Genomic DNA, 16,795 nt, shown 5'->3' on the forward strand with positions numbered 1-16,795 from the left:
TGTTTGGCCGTATTTTCCCCCTCTTCAAATTTCATCCTTTTTCTCACTATACTTCTTTTCAATGAGGTTTTTAGTGGTTACCTGGGACTCTCTACATGCCCACATAGACGTGTCAGTGGAAAGAAAGCTGTCTGCATTAACAGCACAGATGACAACCACACAGTATAAACTTTATGCTGTTCCAGTTCCCCAGAAGTCTGACCTGCATTCGTTCAAATATTTAGTCACATAATCACATGCTTAAAATCAAGAAAAATCCTGACCAGTATCCTGGGCAAAGGTGTGCAAGGCTGCCAGAATTTGAGACTGGCTTTATAAATTACACCTTTCCTTTTCCCACAACTGCTTTTCATTATGCAGTTCTTTGTTGGAGCTGCTGGGAAAAAACAGTTCCTTACTGCTGTCCAAAAAGCTGTTTGAAAGGTTCCATGACCCTTTGATTCACTTTAAGGAAATCTTACTGCAGAGTTTTTTATGTTGGCTTTACTCTATTGCAACAGAACTTTCCTGGGTTTTTTGCATTGTTGGCACTGTTGGCTTGAGCATATTTTTGGGTTGTTTTGTTGTGTTTTTTTTAATACAACCAGGCAATAGTAGCTCTCCTATTAAGTGTTTTGACCAGGCAGACTGTGAGAGGCCAAACTTAATTCAATTTAAAGTTCAGTTCCTACTAGGAAGTCACCCAAGAAGTGGTGAAAAGTATGTCTTTAAATATCTAATTGCCAACACACATCTCATTTGGCTGCATTTACACTACCCCTGTAGAAACACTGGGTTATTTCATGATTTCAGGCCTCATTCTGACACGGCTCATCACACCTGACTGGTGTGCTCCAACTTGAAGAAGCCTTCCTGGGTTGGATACTCTGCCATTCACTCTTAGATCTACCAGAAACCCTAAAATGATTCATTATCTCCTTTGACCCTTCTGAAGCATATGTAGCTAGAGCTGCATAGCACCTCTGTGGGTAAGACCTTTCTTGCAGCTGCTCACGGAACAGCCCTTTATATATTTGGCACCGGGCTTGCAGGATCAGAATCTGGCTGTGAAGACTTTCTGGGGTGAAAGATGGTGAGTAGATGTACATTACCTTGTTTTCCCCCAGCCATGCGAACTGGCACTCGTCCAGCGGGCCGGCTGGTGGCACTGTTAATCAGCTGCAGCAGCAGATGCTGCTCTTTTGCCTCCTTTCAAAGAAGAGGGCAGGGATCTTCGGCCTGGAAAAAAGCTCCCTCTTTGCCAGAATTAAAACATCAGTCATGCCTTTCTCTTTGCCAGCTTGACTGAACGTGTAATTTCAGTCTGGAGACTCAAGGCTCTGATCCTCCACCTATTCTTTTCCTGTATATTTATTGCCCTTCTTTAAAAGGTTTCATTCCCAGGTGTTCCAGTGTGTGCAGACTTGTTCCTCAGATTCACATACACCTCTGGCCAGATCCCAGCCCACCTACGAGTTCTTTGGCCACCACACAGTTACATGTGTACAGGATGTGTCTCATGGCTGAGTCCCACAGAAGAGATTGTAGTACTGCAGCTACCACCACTATTTCCATTGCCAGGTATTCCTGTTTGAGGTCTCATCCTTTCCTTTGTTTCTACAAGAAGGTGGGGCTTTGCCTCTGCCCTGTGCCCCCCCCCATCCTGAGTAGAGTTATAAAGGAGAGGAGGGCATGGCTGCCTGTTTCTTAGTGTCCCTTTCCCTCTAAGATAAGGTCCACAGGCGGCTGTAAGGTTCCTGGCAAATAAAGAGGGGAAAAGTCATGGGTACACAGTAGATTCTAGCCCCTCTAACTTAGGGGCAAGTCTGGGAAAAGGTGTTCTTCATTTCCTCTCTAGTCCTCTTGGCCTGTACAGATGAAATCTGCTTTTTTTCCCTTTAAATTTGCTTAGGAAATGCTTCTTGAGTGTGGGAATTTTGTTGTGTTCTTTTTTCTTTTTCTTTTCTTTTGTAAACAATGTTCTTTAATATTCTTTACATCTGATGAACCCATAGAAAAGTTCTACCTCTGCCTGCTTTGAAATGGAAGTGGGATTTCAACTGAATCCTGAACTGGGTTCTGCAGAATCTCAGCCAAGTGAAGTTTTTCTAGTGTTTGCTACCCACCACTATTTCTCTTTATTTGGGCAGAAATAGCATATTTTGGATAATTAATTCCATAAAAGGCTCAGTAGCTTTTATGCAAGTTGCTGTGCAAAATAAATGTCATGCTGTTTCTTCAGCTGTGCAGTACTACGCATTTTCCCTTTCTAAACATCAACCACCCCAAAAGGGAAGGAAGGTGTTATTTTGTAGTCATGTCCTTCTGGCCTCTCTCTTCCTCTGAGCAAGATTTTCTGCAGCATAAGAGATGAAATGTGGCTCCTTGTGCATATCTGCCATTGCACATTTACTTAAACTTTAGATGTATGCTGCAGTGGCACAGAGCAAGATCATGCACAGTTCAAATTGGCTTTACAAGCAGTTTTATGACATAGGGCCTGTGAAATGGCATCCAGTGAAAAACTTTCCTCTCCACCCGTGCTGGAGGCTCCAGCTGATGCCATGGAAGAGTGGGAAGTAATTCAGAATGATGTTTATACTTGTGCTGGCTCAGCTCATGCTTATGTTTCTTACTTGACATGGCACTGCCTCTGGTTCTTGAAGCGTTCTGCAGACAAATTTCTGTATTTGGTGAGGAATCTCTATTACTTATAACTTAATGATCTTTTTATCTTACTCAGGAAACAGTAAAAAAAAGGGAGAAACAATCAGATTTTATGGGCATGCGTAGATTTGTGCTTTTGCTGCTGAGTTTTGTCAAAGAGAAAAAATATTTTGATATGCTACTGTGTGTTGGGGGAGGTGGAGTCTGGATTTTGGGGGAAGAGGAAGACTGGTTTCCAAGGCAATGGAGAAAACCCACAGCCAATTCAGCCTCAGTATCTTAACAAAAAAATGTATGTATGTATCTCCAAATGAGGCAGTGTCACCTATAAAAATAATCAGTAGGAAAATACAAGGATAAATAGATTGATTTAAATATCTATTTATTAAATAGATTTATTTAAAAATAGCTGAATCTAGTGGCCCTGGAAGAAAAAAGAAAGCAAACTTTAGAGCAAAGAGATCACTTAAAAGTGTAAAAAATCCATCTCTCCCTGGTTTTCATCAAAGTTATGTTTTTCAGAGTGAAAAATACAACTCTGAGAAATGCAGTAGCATCTGTTAATCCGTGTGTGTGTGTTCGACCCTGCTATAAAGCAGTGTCAGTCCATATACTTGACCACTTCAGGATCCTTCACCTGACCACCATGCCAGCAGGAACTGGAAAAGATCAAAACAGAATAGAGCTGAACAGTGAAGGTGTCTTGTATTGCAGGCAGACAGAGCACCCTCTGGACCAGAGACCATCTTTGTTTGACGTAGATGTACTGGGGTGAGTCCAGCATAGGACTACTCAAATGATTCAGGGACTGAATCTGACATGCCAGGAGAAGCTGGGAGAGCTGAGGTTTTTACTTTTTAGCCTTGAGAATTTTCAGAGAGGAGTCCGTGTGTTTAAATGTGTATTGATATGTAAAGATACCCAATGAAAAGGAGTAAAAAAATGGAGGCCGACTTGTCTCAGTGGTATCCATTGAAAGGAAAAGGGGAACAGGCACAAACTGAAATACATGAAATGTGAGAAAAAACATTTTTGTGAGGGTGTTCAAACAGTGGAACAGGTGTAGAGGGACATTGTGGACTTTCTGTCCTTGGAGGTGCTAGAAACAACCCAACATGGCACAGATCTGAGCAACCTGTTCTAGTTGACCCTGTTCTGAGTGGGGAGACTGGACTAGAAGATCACCAGAAGTCCATTCCAACTAAAACTGTTCTCCCCTGAATCTGAAATCTGTTCTGGGTAATCTAGAAAAAGCTCTAATCTTAACTATTCGGTAGTGTCCATGAGCATAGCATTTACAAATTTCTGAACTATGACCCTACCACATAAGCAGCTTGACTCGTGCAAAACATTTCCTCACGTCTCAGTGGTTTAAATAGATGAGAAGCATGTAACTGCATCTCAGCATCTGTCCCTTAGCCCCTCTTCCCTCCATTCCTCCTTTGCATTTTCTGTGTAACAGCTTGTCCTAGTTGGGTGCAAGGGGGCCTCTGGGTCTAACAGATATCCAGCTAGGTAAGTCCTGCTGCACTAGACCCTGAAACTAGTATTTAGAAAACCTCTAAATCTTCCTGAATAGCTGCTGGGGCAGCACAGAGAAGAAATGCAGATTTGGCAGAGGAGTTTCTTGGTTGCTTTCAAAGAAGTCCAGTTAAAGACCTTTGAAAAAGTCCCCTTTCCCTTGTCTAACTTTTCCTGAGTCTCCTCAGCCTTTCAGGCCGGGCAGCACCTCCCCTTACCCTCTTTCAGCACAGGTGAAACCTTGTTCCTTGCACCAGGTGTCTCCCCTGCGCCAGGTGGGTGGCCTGCATAAGTTCCAGCCTGTTGCCTTTTGTCACATTCCCCCCACCTCTGCACAGGAAGGGAGCAAGCCCTGTGGGATAGCCAAGCCATGGGGAGCCATGTGCAGGCTTTCAGCAGAGTGTCAGATGCTTTCCAGGCCTGGAATGCAGCTCAGTACAAGTTTAGACACACGTTGATGCATAATACAAGATGGAGCCTATCACTTGATATTGGCCTCTTCCAGCCTGTCACAGGCTTGGGTAAGTATGTACCCCATGCAAAACAGGCCTATCAGAGTGATATGGAAACACTGATTTTAATTCCTGATTAACTGTTCCATTGTGAAATAATTCCACATTGGAGGGATGTTGAGTAGGAGGCAAGCACTGCAAATAAAACCGTGGCATTGGTTTGGAAAAAGGGAATCGGGAAATTGGAGGGGAAAAAGAAAAGGTGCAATCTACAGAGGCCACAATAATGCAACACAGAAACTACCTGATAGGAATCACGTCAGTATCTTCTGCATTTGTTCCCGCTGTAGACTGGATCGTTCTCGAGTAATTCAAAGCACAGGACTGGAATTCAGGAGATCTAGATTTCCTTCATGCATTCCCAGCTGCTGGTTCATACAAATTAACTATTTCTGAAGGATAAGACAACCTGAAGGTGAAATTGAGTACAGGAAGAAGTGACGTGCGTGGCACGCAGAACTCTGCCCATTTCCTTCCCAGCTGCCCAGAGCGAGTGGCAGAAGGAGTCTGTTGCCCAAGGAAGGCTTCAGGCAAACCAAGCCCTTCCTCCTGGGGGGCAGCAGGTCCTTCTTCAGGGCAGGCATCTTGTGACCAGGGGCAAAGCGTGCTGCACCTGCAGGCTGTGGGTGGAGGAATAGAGCAAGCAGTCCTGAAGGCTAAGCATTAACGGTGCCTAGCGGTATGTTTGGCCTTGGAGAAAACCCAGGAATGCGTTTGTCCTGGATGGGAGAGCTTGAAGGGCCTGGTCTTCTTGCTGGAGGTGAGCGTGATGGTGTAAGGTGAGACGGTGACAGGTGAAGGGCAAGGTTGGGTGGAGGAGAGCTCCAGAGCTGGAAGAGCTCAGCCTTGGTGGGGCTGTGGGGCTCAGGAGCTGGGCACCCGGGAGCAGGAAGGGGGGCGATGGGAATGTCTCGGAAACGGCGTCAGCAGAGGAGAGACGAGCGTGCATAAGAGCAGAGATTCGTAGCAGGCAGGGCACGCAAGGCTGCAGCAAGGCCCGGAAAGGTGCTGCAGGGGCTGCCAGCACCCGGCTCCGGCAGCCTGCAGGGCTCCGGGCTGCCCGCGGGGGCGGCCGCTCCCGGGGGCAGGCGGGCCGGCCCGGGGGGGGCGGTGGCTCTGCGGGGCTGCGGGGCGGGGCTGCGGGGCGGGACGGGGTGCGGGGCGGGGCAGGGCACAGGAAGCGGAAAGCGGCCGCAGCAGCGACGGCGGCCGCCGCCGGGGGAAGGCGGCGGGGCAGGGCAGGGCAGAGCGCGGCGGCGAGCGGGCGGGAGCGGCATGGGGCGGCCGCGGCAGGGAGGTGAGTCCGTCTGTCCCCCGGTGGGCTGGTCCGTGTGTCTGTCTGTCTGTGTGTGCATGCCTGCGGTGCGGGGGGCGGTGGCGCTGCCCTCCACCACGCCCTGCCGCCGCCGGGACCCCGCTGCCGGCTCTGCCCTGGGGGTGCCCGGGTCGAGGGGGGTGGGGGGGGATGGCAGGCTCTCGGTTCCCCTGCGTGGCGGCAGGGCTCCGTCCCCAGCCGGAGGGCAGGGCTGGGAGTCTGGGGGGGCTCCAGCGGTGCCGGCTGCGGAGGGACCCCGCGGTGTCCCCGCCGTGTCCCCGCGGCCCCTGCCCGGCGGTTTCTGGGGCGGCTGGGGAGCGGTCCCCGGGGCCGGGCAGAGCGGGAAGGCGGGCAGGGGTGGCCGCCGGGCCTCGCTCTGCCCGCCCGGCCGGCCGGCCGGGGCTTTGCTGGGAAGCCTCAGCGCTGCCGGGGCGGCGGGTCCCGGCTTGGATGCCGCGGGCAGCGAGAGATCCTGGTTTTCCGGGGGTCAAACCCTTAAGTGCCGGTGAGGGCCGTCGGGGTAGCTCCTCGGGGTGGGCACAGTCTCTCTGTCAAGCCTCGCCTGTGAAGGAGAAGCGCAGAGGCTGCCGGCGGGGTGAGGGCTGTGCCGATCGATGCCCGGTGCGCGCAGGTTGTGCGGGGCGAGCTGCTTTCTGCCCGGGCTCGCCCCGCGGGCTGGCCCGGCGCTGGCTGCCCGCCGGAGGGAGGGCACCGCTCTGCTGCTCCGCTCGGGAGCCGGTTTGGGCGCTGATAGGGGGATGCCCCGAGGTCACGGGCTCGCAGGGCCGAGGGGTTGTTTCCGCGGAGCGAGTCAGGGCGTCGGGAAGCTCCCACCCATGGCTGGGGATCAATCTGCTGCTGGGCGCACCGAGGGGAGAGCAGCCTCCTGCCTCTTGGCAGTGCCGGCCTGGGATGCGTACCTGGATGCTTTCTGGGCGCGCCCAACAGAGGGCAAAGCGATGGCATGGGCTGTTCGGTCCCAGGCATGGCAGGCTTTGGAGAGCCGCTCTGAAACCGTGCTCTTTTCTTACTTAGAAGACTGTCAGGGTGGTGAACCTAACGCTCTTATGGCAAGGGCTGAGGTCTTTGCGGAACGTTTACGGAAGCGTAAGTCTCTTGATGGCAGGGCTTTTGGTCTGGGGAGGCAGACTTGGCAATTCTGTGGCTGAAGCAGTGGGGGGTTTTTGGCCCTGGGTTTGTTGATAACGACTCGCTCGCAAGATTTTTGCAGCTATAAAGAGTTAAAAGAGAAGAGAAAATTAGGATGTTGCCAAGTGTCTTCTGTGATATCATTGACTGTGAGCCCATCACTGGGGCATCCTGACTTTGGTGAGAAGACTTGTGGAGAACAGAGCTTCAGCAATGCTTTGCTATCTTTGAAGGGCTTTATTTTGACCATGCTTGGCTCTTTCCTCTCCACTGGGGTTTGTCTACATAGCTGGCCACAACTCTGGGACCAGTGTTGGCTATGTGATCATTTCACTTGTTAGCTTTGAAAAATAAACACTGAATAGAGCCTTACAGAAAGCCTCCCTGAAGAATGCTTCCCATGAGCTGAAGTTTTGGAGGGATTCCAGCCTGTGTCAGAACCACTGAGGCAAGCAGGTGACCACCCATGATCATTGACCAGCAGCTCCCTGTGGCTGCTGCTGGCCTTTGGTTTTGGTTAGTAGCAGTAGTGTTGGTGGCCCTTATTTTACAGATATGTGCACCCAGGAGGAGCTTACTGTCACTGGGACACCAGGATGCTGTAGTAGGAAAATGCTACCTCTGCAATTGTCCTAGCAAAGCAGTATGTTGTATTGTTGTGGTGGCCTGCCTTCCTTCCACCCCCACTTCTGACAAACAAAGTGAAGAATGGTATCAGAAATGTGGCCTTGCTGCTATAGGGTGTGCTGTGCTGTGCTGTGTAGGGACCTGAGAGGCAGGCCTGAGTGGAGAGCTCTGATGTCCAGTTCTGCTGGTGGGAAACAGTAATTGTAAAAGGCACAAGCAGTGTTATGCTCCTCCGTGTTTGGTACTGTCACTGGGGAATTTGGCAGCAGGAGAAAATGAACACTTGTTAAAACTATCTTAGGACTTCTTTTAATTTGTCATTAACCTTTACTTCAGAATTCTCTGATTTGGGTCAAATTAATAAAAAACAAAAACAGTGGCTATGTCCTCAGGAGTCGACACCTTTGCCCTTTCTTCTTGCAAGGTCAGAATGGCATTGGCTTTGTACAGGGTTGAGCAGGAGGAGGGAGAGAAAGGGAGACTTCCTACTATGTTGTGATGGGATTTGATCAGTCTGTAGACTTCTTTTTCTTTTTAAATTCAAGTAGAAAATGCAGGAAAGCATGCAGTATCCTGAAGGAGGGGGTGCACTTTCAGTGGACAAGCCTTTTGTCATTTATAGCCTCTAATGCTATGTCAGTATCTATGTGCTGTGGCTAAAAGTAAACTTTGAAAATAAGGTACAGGTAGTGTTTGCTTGGATAGGCAGAGTCTGAAGAATCTTGGCACAGTCTGAAGAGTCTTTCCCCAGTTTGTTTCAGTAAGGCTGTAGAGCTTTAAATGTCAGTATGGAAACCTGCATTTCTAGGCACAGTCCCAGGTGCTCTAGTATCATGAGGGTGAGGCCACAATACCTTCTGTCATGTTGCATGGCTCTGGGGTTAAGGGGAGCACTTGAAGGTCTAACAGCACAAGGAGACATGAGTGAGGAAGAGCAGGCTTCTGCCAGGTTGGCAGCTGTGGTGTTATTTGCATGATAGACTTGAGTGCAGGTTGTGCTTCACAAGCTTGGACAACACAGCATGGTTCTTGGAGTGGGCAAAGGACATCCTCCGGGGAGATTCTTCACTGATGGGTCTCACACAGAGAATTTCCTAACTCCCAGGTGTTTAGCGGGGAGGCAAGAGGCTGGGGCTTACCACTTGGACACACCACTTGCTTGGGTCGTGGTTTTAGCCAGGCATTTCTGTTGTCACTTGAAACAGCCTCACTGTGTTTTCAGACCTGTGTTGTTGCATGTTCTGATTAAACATGCAGGTGGATTGCTTCAGTAAACCCAGTTGACTTTTCTTTTTGAAATACCCATGTCATGGACTAATGTTTTTCAGCCTAGGGGCTGGAAATTCCCAAAAGTCTATGAAATCTTCCTAAGAAGCCTTCGAGAACGAGAAGAAGAGAGAACCTTTTGCTAGAGGGCTTGAATTAGCTGACTGCTAAACATTTTTTTAGGATTGCAAATCAAGAGCCATTGCTGTAGAGCAAAAGCCCTGGTTTATATATCTATATGTATTTTCAAGGACAAAATTAACCTTATTTAATGGTACGCAAAAACTAAATAGAAAGCTTTTGGAAGAACCTTGTTTCCCAAAGCTCATTGGCCATTAAAACTGGAAGCCTTGGCTCTGCGAGTCGATCAGCATGGGTGAACTCCTGTGCTTACAGATCAAATTGCTGGATCAGGGCCCCCTCAGGAAATTCTAAAGCAAAAGGTTCCTGTGGCATTGCTCATCGGTCTTACTGTATAAGCAGTTGAACACGGCAAATTACGTAACTCCTTGTTTTTCTGAAGTGAATAATGGGAATATGCTGCAGCCGAGTTACTGCCAGAGTGGGAAGGCTCCCTCGCTGCTGAGCCACCCTTTAATTATTTTACTCTTGAAGCCTAGTGCTGTCCCATTGCTGAGCTCTTGGAGTGTTCTACGTGTCTTAATTTGTAAAGCTCTTCGTTTGGCTAAGCAAAGGGTAAAAAAGGTCTCTGGGTGTGCTGGCTCGTGGGCATCTGTTACCCTGTAGAGCTGGGGCTGCTTGACAAGTGAGGCCAGCAGTGTGTGGAGCTGAGTGTGTGCACATCCTCACGGACACTTGTGGCTGCTGCTGCTCCAGATGGCACTTCTGTGTATATATATATATATGTGACTTCATGAACCCGACTGGTAAATTGACTCTAATCGATTGCAAGCTTTAAACTGGCTGCAATTGAAACTCTACAGACAGGGGTTTCAAAGATGAGCAGCTCTGGAATTATTTGCCTCTGCTTCACAGGGGGAAGTCCATCGGGGAAGGCACGGGATGTAAAAGAGCGCCCTTGTTTGCGTTTGCCCTCTTTGATTTAAAGATGTAACTTGCTCTTTTAAATTTCCTTTGGGCTGGGAGCCAAGTTGTGCTCCCTTGAAGATGATCACAAAGCGAACTTCATTGGAAATGGGATTGGGCTCCCAGCATGGAAAATAACAATTCAAAAGAACTCTTTTTGGAGATTTATGAGTGTATGAAAAGAGGGAGTTACAATGAGTTATGTAGCTGCGTAGAAACTGCAATTACAGTGATCTCTGTAGTATTCAGGGGTAACTACACTTCCACTCTGTTGTGCAGAATGCAGACATTATTCTTGTTAAAATAGGGTCCCAAAATTTCCTCGCAGGCATCCTTAGCATTGTTTTCTGTCTAGTTCTTGGCATCCTTCTGTCATTGGTGAGTACGGAAAGGTGAAGTGAGAGTGCCGGCCTTACTGGGAGCCACGTGCTGGGTGTGCAGTTACACAATGGTCCTGGTTGGAGTGGAGGAGGCATTCCCCCTCGAGCTCGCCCTGCTCTTCACCCTGGTTTTGGGCTTGCTGTTTGGGGCTTGCTGTGAACTAGGTCACAGAAAGGATCCAACACAAAAGCCTGGTGAGGGGGAGAAGGGATTTTTCGTTGTTGTTGTTTTGTTTTCCAGCAGTGCTGTTTGCTCGCTGAGAGCGGTGTTGACACAACTGAGAGTGGTGAACCATGGTGTGGAGGTGGAAGCTTCTTACACCGGCTTTCTTGTCAGTGTTGAAATACAGTGCAACTGTACCCTCGGGCTGAAGGAGCTTTCTTTCATGCAGGGCCAGAAGCTCTGCAAACAGACCAGGCCTTCAGTAACATCCTGCAAGATGTAATGATCTTTTGTGAAGCCATTTCAATTGGCTAAATTGGGCTCTCAATTCACACTTGTTTGTGGAGGGATGAGGCCCCAAGATGACGGGGCTGCTTCTTTGAACAGCACAGTTGTCCTGTCCTGGAGGGGTAGGGTAAGAATCATTATTAATGGGGATGTAGGAATGGAAGTGTTTAAAGACTGTGCTTAGTTTGGGTATGGTTATGCTATGTCCTACTTATGTATGTGTGCTCCAGATGGCACTTCCAAATATATGGAATGCTACTTGTCTTCTCTAGCTTTGTTCAGGCTCTAGTGGTGGGCACTATTGGGGTGGTGGCTCATCCAGTGTTGAGATGTGTCTATCCCACTGAAAAACTTCTAATCTCAAGACATAGTTTAGCATGTTATTTGTCTTTTTTTCCTCTCCCTACCTCTTCCACAACAGTTTCAGATGCTTTTCTGGGGTAATGCTGATTCCCTTCCTGCTGTGAAATAGAACAGGAGGTAGGTAACTTACTTGTCCTGGCTATGAGGAGTGTTTGTTTGGACTGTGCTCCTCCCTCCTTAGTTTCTTCATATCATCCTTCTCATACTGGGAGTGGTGTCTAGGTGCTGGCCAAATCTAGGAAGCCTTGGTGAAGATCAGCCATAGTTGGGCACCAGGCAAAGCTGGTGGTCTTTTTGCATTTTTCAGCTGAAGTTGGACAGATACATATTTTAGTCCCAGCAGCCCTGTAGCTGCCATGGCACAAAGATCTCTGTAGCTACCAGTGTATCCTGCAACTAGGGCCAGGATTGGGTACAGAGTCCCCAGGTTCATTGTATTGCTTTTGACAACAATCTAGGAGGCTTAACGGTTTTGGGGGCCTTCGTGTTGACTTTTCACAGAGCTGTGTCAAAACCAAACCACAAAGGAAAGTTGGCATGATCCAGCCTGCCCTGACATTCTTGTGTTAGTCTTTCCATGAGTCTGCTTTCTTTGCCTGGTGCCCAGCACTGCCTTGCTTCACACATTGTCACACAGGCACAGCTCTCTAGGCAGCCTGTGCGTTTCTACAGCAGCCTCTACCCGTCAATATGTTCTCTGATGTCTCCAGAGAAGTGTGATTCTGTGCTGCTGGGATTGAGAGGGGTCAGAAGTGGAGCACTGTTCCCAGCCCCTGCCCCAGCTCTGATTCTTCTTTCTGGGAGTTGGGGGGAAATTTTGTTATATGGTTAGAGGAGAAGGCTGAGTTGATGCTTTTCTAGAAGCCTAGGAAAAATGCGTAACTTTTACTGCTGTATTCTAGCAGCTCTTCTTGCTTTTCCAATTCCTGTAACATGGTTTTATGTATTTGTGAAGACAGTGGTTGTTCTTAAAGGAACACCAGTAACACCACAAACAGCGAGTGGTTTAAGTCTGTAATGCTTGCAACCACCTTCTGTACAGCTGAGGGTGTTCCTGGTTTGTAAGGTTCTGGGAGGCCATCTCATCTATTGGTATCATAGCACTTTTTGAAGGTAGGGCAGTGGAGGCCTCATCCCTATTTATTGGAGGAGAACAGACACAGAGGAAGGATTTTTCCAATGTTGCTTAGCAGGACAGTGGTAAAAATCGAGTTTAATGGGTCCCAGCCAAGTGCTGGGGCCAGGAGCTACAGGCTGTGTGCAAGCCTAGGAAGTTAACAAGTGTTAAAATCATGTGTCCTAGGTCAGGGGTTTTTATTCCTCCTACAGTAATGATACCATTTCCCAAACTGTGCTGTACTTTGGCTTTAAATACAGGAAGATACAATAAATTCATCCTCCTTCCTCACCTCCCAAAACTATGCCTTTTGTTCCCATCCTTATTTGTCCCCTCTAGATTGTGGGCTGGCTTTTAGAAGCCTTCTTGAGGCATAATATACAGTTAGAACTTGAGAATCCCTCTACACAAAAGGTACCCTTTTGCCTACTCCTTTCCAAGAGCCCTGGCAAGCCCAAGTGTTGTGCAAATACCTGCAGCTCCCAGTGCAGTGGGAATGTTTCCTGAACGTCATTGAAGATTGCAGTGCCAACCAAGGAACCCCATGGGGAAGAGGCCTAATTTTTTGGCATGGCTTGTGTGTGGTAGAGCTCTCTGCTAGCTTACGAGCTTTTCTGGAGGAATCTTATGGCTGGAAAGAAAAGCTGGCCAAGTATAAAGCCCAATTTCTGTTGTTGTCCCTCTGCGTTTGGGGATGGAGAAGGTGGAAAGCAGTGGTTTATTGCTAACAGCTTTGAATACTGCTGTGAGCAGAAAATCATGGAGGGACCTAATTTAATTTTAAAGCAGTCTTTTGTCTGCTCTGAAAGTACAGTATGGCTGTAGCTCCTGTTCCACTGATGTTGGCTGGAGGCAGCAGTCATCTGGGCAGGAGGCATGTGAGAATCTACTTTGTGCCAAATGTTGGGCTGTGCCAAGCTACCTCCATCCATAACTACAACCTTTCTGCCTGTACCTTTTAGGCATTTGCATGCGTTTCCCCAGATGGGTGGCTGACTCCCCTCCTTTCCATTTCTGTTCTCACCTATCACCAGATGTAGGTTTGGAAAGCAGGTTGGTGTTCACCCTTCTTCCCCACCAAGTTCAGGTTTCTTGACGTGACTGTTTGGGATTGTTCTCATGTTGCCCTGCTTCCGTTCCAAAAAACATGACTCCCTTCTGCCCTTTACAGGTGGGACTTAAGCTGCTGTTCCAAATGGAAGTACGTTGTAACAAGTGTTGGCCCATATAAACTAGGTGTGATCTCTAATCCACTCTCCCTGGTGTTATTAAGTATGTGTATATATAGATATAATTTTTAATAAAATTCAATTCTTCAAGGCCCAAATTAGCTTCTGGAGGCAGAGGTTACAAGGAAAGAGAGGTGTTCTTAGTGCCATTGATTGTATAGTAACTAATGCCTGTAAAATGTGCACACCTTGCAGCTGTGACAACAAAGCAGGTTCAGACACAGTGGTCTGATCCTCTCCTGCGTTTCTCCTAGGAAAGTCACCCTCACCCCCCCACCCCTTACCTCTATATCTACAGGCTGTAATACTGCTGTTGTGAATCTGGGGGTATTTGAGGTGTACATTATACAGGTGAAGAGATGGGGTGTGGAAGTCAAGCCCAGTCATTTTGGGGGGGGGGCAGGATGAATTCCTGTATCTAGGTTGCTGAGCCTTCTCCAAGTCTCTCTCTTCTACAGGTGACTTATGCTGTTTCTTCTGGATTTTTAGATGAATGGGCTAGAATTGGCAAAACAGTGTTATTGGCTTACTTCAAGCTCTACAAATGCACGTATTTCTCTAGATTAGGAAGAGAGATGTCAGCCAGGATGAGCTTGCAAATTGGGCACAGTATGATGAGTAGTGACATGTGGCCAGGGTGAGGGAATTGCTGCAGTAGGAATGCTGGTTTGCTTTGCTTAGAGTGCACTTCCGTGCCCAATGTGTCTTTTCCTTAGGTCGATTGTGAGGAGCTGAGCACCGTCCCTCCCCTCAGATTGGATTCCTTGTAAATGAAGCTCACTCACTTCCTGAGGACCAGACCTCACTGATGACTAGGAAGCAAAGAGTACCCAGAAAAGCACTTTTACCACGGACTCCACCTCAGGAGCACCAGGAACTTGTCTTCTAAGTAAAAGCTGTGCCCCTTCTGTGCAGACCCGATGTCTACTGCAATGGATACAGAATCAACATATTCGGGATACTCCCACTACTCAGGTCACTCCAAAAAAGCCCACAGACAAGGGTAAGGAAGTGTTTATTTTTCATCACTTGCTGCTCTAAGCGAGAACATGTCCCATGAAAAAAAATGTAAGGCAGGATGAAATCAGTGAAGCCACAGCTCTGGAGGAGATAAATGTGGGGAGTCTTCATGAGGAGAATGGCAGCAGTAATGCTGCTAATTTAATGGTATTCAACCTATTGGTTGCACGCTGAGGCCAGAAAGATTAAAAAAAATGCCTGCAGAAAGAGAAGATCACTTAACTCTGCTCTTAAAATGTGAGGGATTGTAGAGTCTGTGGAGAGATGATGTCAGACTTCCTAAACTGATAATTGCCAATTGTTTTCTGATACCAGAAAGAAATGTTATTGTGTAACAATATAATTACCTATCTCTCTGCACAGTCCTCCTTGGTACTCTGTTGCTGGTGTGTTGGCTTTTTTAAATAGAATTTGAGTGGTACTTGGCTCCAATTGGATTAGAAGTCAGGCTTTTCTGAACTTGAATAGCGAGTCCTCTCTGTGGTAGTTCAGCAGCCTCAAAAAAACATGTAAAAACTTCTGATTACTTGGAAATCCTATCTTTTTTTTTCTCCATTGTCATTAGTTTTACATGCCAAATGTGTGCCACTTACAGTCTTTGCAACTTAAAACTGACCTGGTCCGAAATAACTTAGTGTTTCAGAAGAAATTATCCTGTGTAGTTGGAAAAGGAATTCTTCCATGAAATGAAATCTTTTTGCTCACAGTTGAGTTACTGAGTAAATAATCTCGTTTGCCTTTCCTCCTTTAATGCCCCACCCCTCAATATGGATTGCCCTTTGAAGCTTAGAATACCATGTGGAAAGATGCCTTCAGAGTTCCCAAAACAGCATACAAAATCCTAGAGCCTCTTATTGTGAACAGGAAAAAGTCTCATTCCATGAATCCTTTGCGCTTTGGTAATTCTGAGAAATGCAGTGGGGAGAGGAGAACTGGGATACTGGCTGTTCCTGAGCTTTAAGCTGGTCCCTGAGCACAGTGAGGGTCTCTGGTGCAAATGCTGCTTCCTGTCCAGGTAGGAAGGGGGAGGAGAATACTGGTGTGTAAACTGGTGGGGCTTACGTGATCTTGAGACATTCTCAGATGAGAGACCATGAGGTCTACAAGGGTACTCTGGAAGTAAGAGCTACCATGGTACCATTGGTGCTTTTGCTGCTGCCTTTCTAAGAGGTTAACAGGGAATTGTTAACCAGTGGAAATAAACTTCGCAATTGTCAACTATGACTTTAATGTTGTATGAAAAGATTCTACTTTGCAGAAACCAAACCAGTCTTGATCAATTTTAACTGTACACTTGCATGTAAGACACTTCATTCCAGTTGGAGATCTGTGTAGACCAGTTCATCCCAAATGAAGTTACTAGTTTTGGGGATTGTGTGAGCCTCCCTGTCAAGTGCAGCACTGGCAGAAGCTGTTTTAAGAGAAGATGAGGTGGTGGGGCTGTACCCCTGCCCCATTTGCTCCCTTTTCCAGTCACTGAGTAGGCACACCACCACAGACAGCCACCAGGCAGCTCTGGGCAAGGTCCCTTTCAACCTCTTCCAAAGCTCGTTTTGTCACAGGTGCTGCCAATATTGATGGAGAGACGGGCAAGCATGACTATGACCCTATTGCTTAGAGTGCCTGCAGCAGGCAGGTTCCAGGCCCTGCTCCAGAAGCTCTGGTAACATTGTTCTCCTCTTGCTCCGTTTGGAAAAGGAGTCGGGACAGGCACAAATCGCCGCGAAGCAAAGATGGCAGCCGGTCGGAGAAGTCCGTCACTATCCAGACACCTCCCGCAGAGCCGCTGCTTGGGAACGACGCCTCTCGGGCAGAGGAGGGCCAGGTAAGGAGGGAGTGGAAGCCAGTGTGGGGTGTGGTTTCTGGAACAGAGCATATGACTGAAATGAGCAGGGGAAAAAAAAAAAGCATTGTTTGCGTACTGTTAGTAAAGAATCATGAATTATGGGTACCCTTTGTTTATGCATAAAGCCAAGGTCTCAATCAGTTTGGTCTTTTTCTGAGAGCAGTATTTTTGACAGCACCAGTGCTGATGGGACTTTTCCTGGGGCACTAATTTGCCTCTGTCTCTGGAGTGTCATCTGCCAAGCTCTACAGAAACATCTGTTTCCATCATCTCACTGTTCATTATTCCGGTCAGCCCTTTCACCTG

At 47.8% G+C, this 16,795-nt stretch overlaps 1 protein-coding gene across 1 annotated transcript in view; it reads left to right on the forward strand.

Annotated features, from left to right (window-relative positions):
- Positions 1-58: 58 nt before the first annotated feature.
- VANGL1 (VANGL planar cell polarity protein 1) overlaps positions 59-16,795 on the forward strand; it is a 51,623-nt gene continuing 34,886 nt past the window's right edge. Inside the window, exons 1-3 of the mRNA XM_051608297.1 lie at positions 59-1,560; positions 14,340-14,626; positions 16,342-16,468. Coding sequence (XP_051464257.1) covers positions 14,544-14,626; positions 16,342-16,468 — 210 coding nt within the window. The 5' untranslated portion in view covers positions 59-1,560; positions 14,340-14,543. The remainder of the gene's footprint in view (positions 1,561-14,339; positions 14,627-16,341; positions 16,469-16,795) is intronic.

The sequence above is a fragment of the Apus apus genome, chromosome 1 (assembly GCF_020740795.1).
Source record: "Apus apus isolate bApuApu2 chromosome 1, bApuApu2.pri.cur, whole genome shotgun sequence".
Lineage (NCBI taxonomy): Eukaryota > Metazoa > Chordata > Aves > Apodiformes > Apodidae > Apus > Apus apus.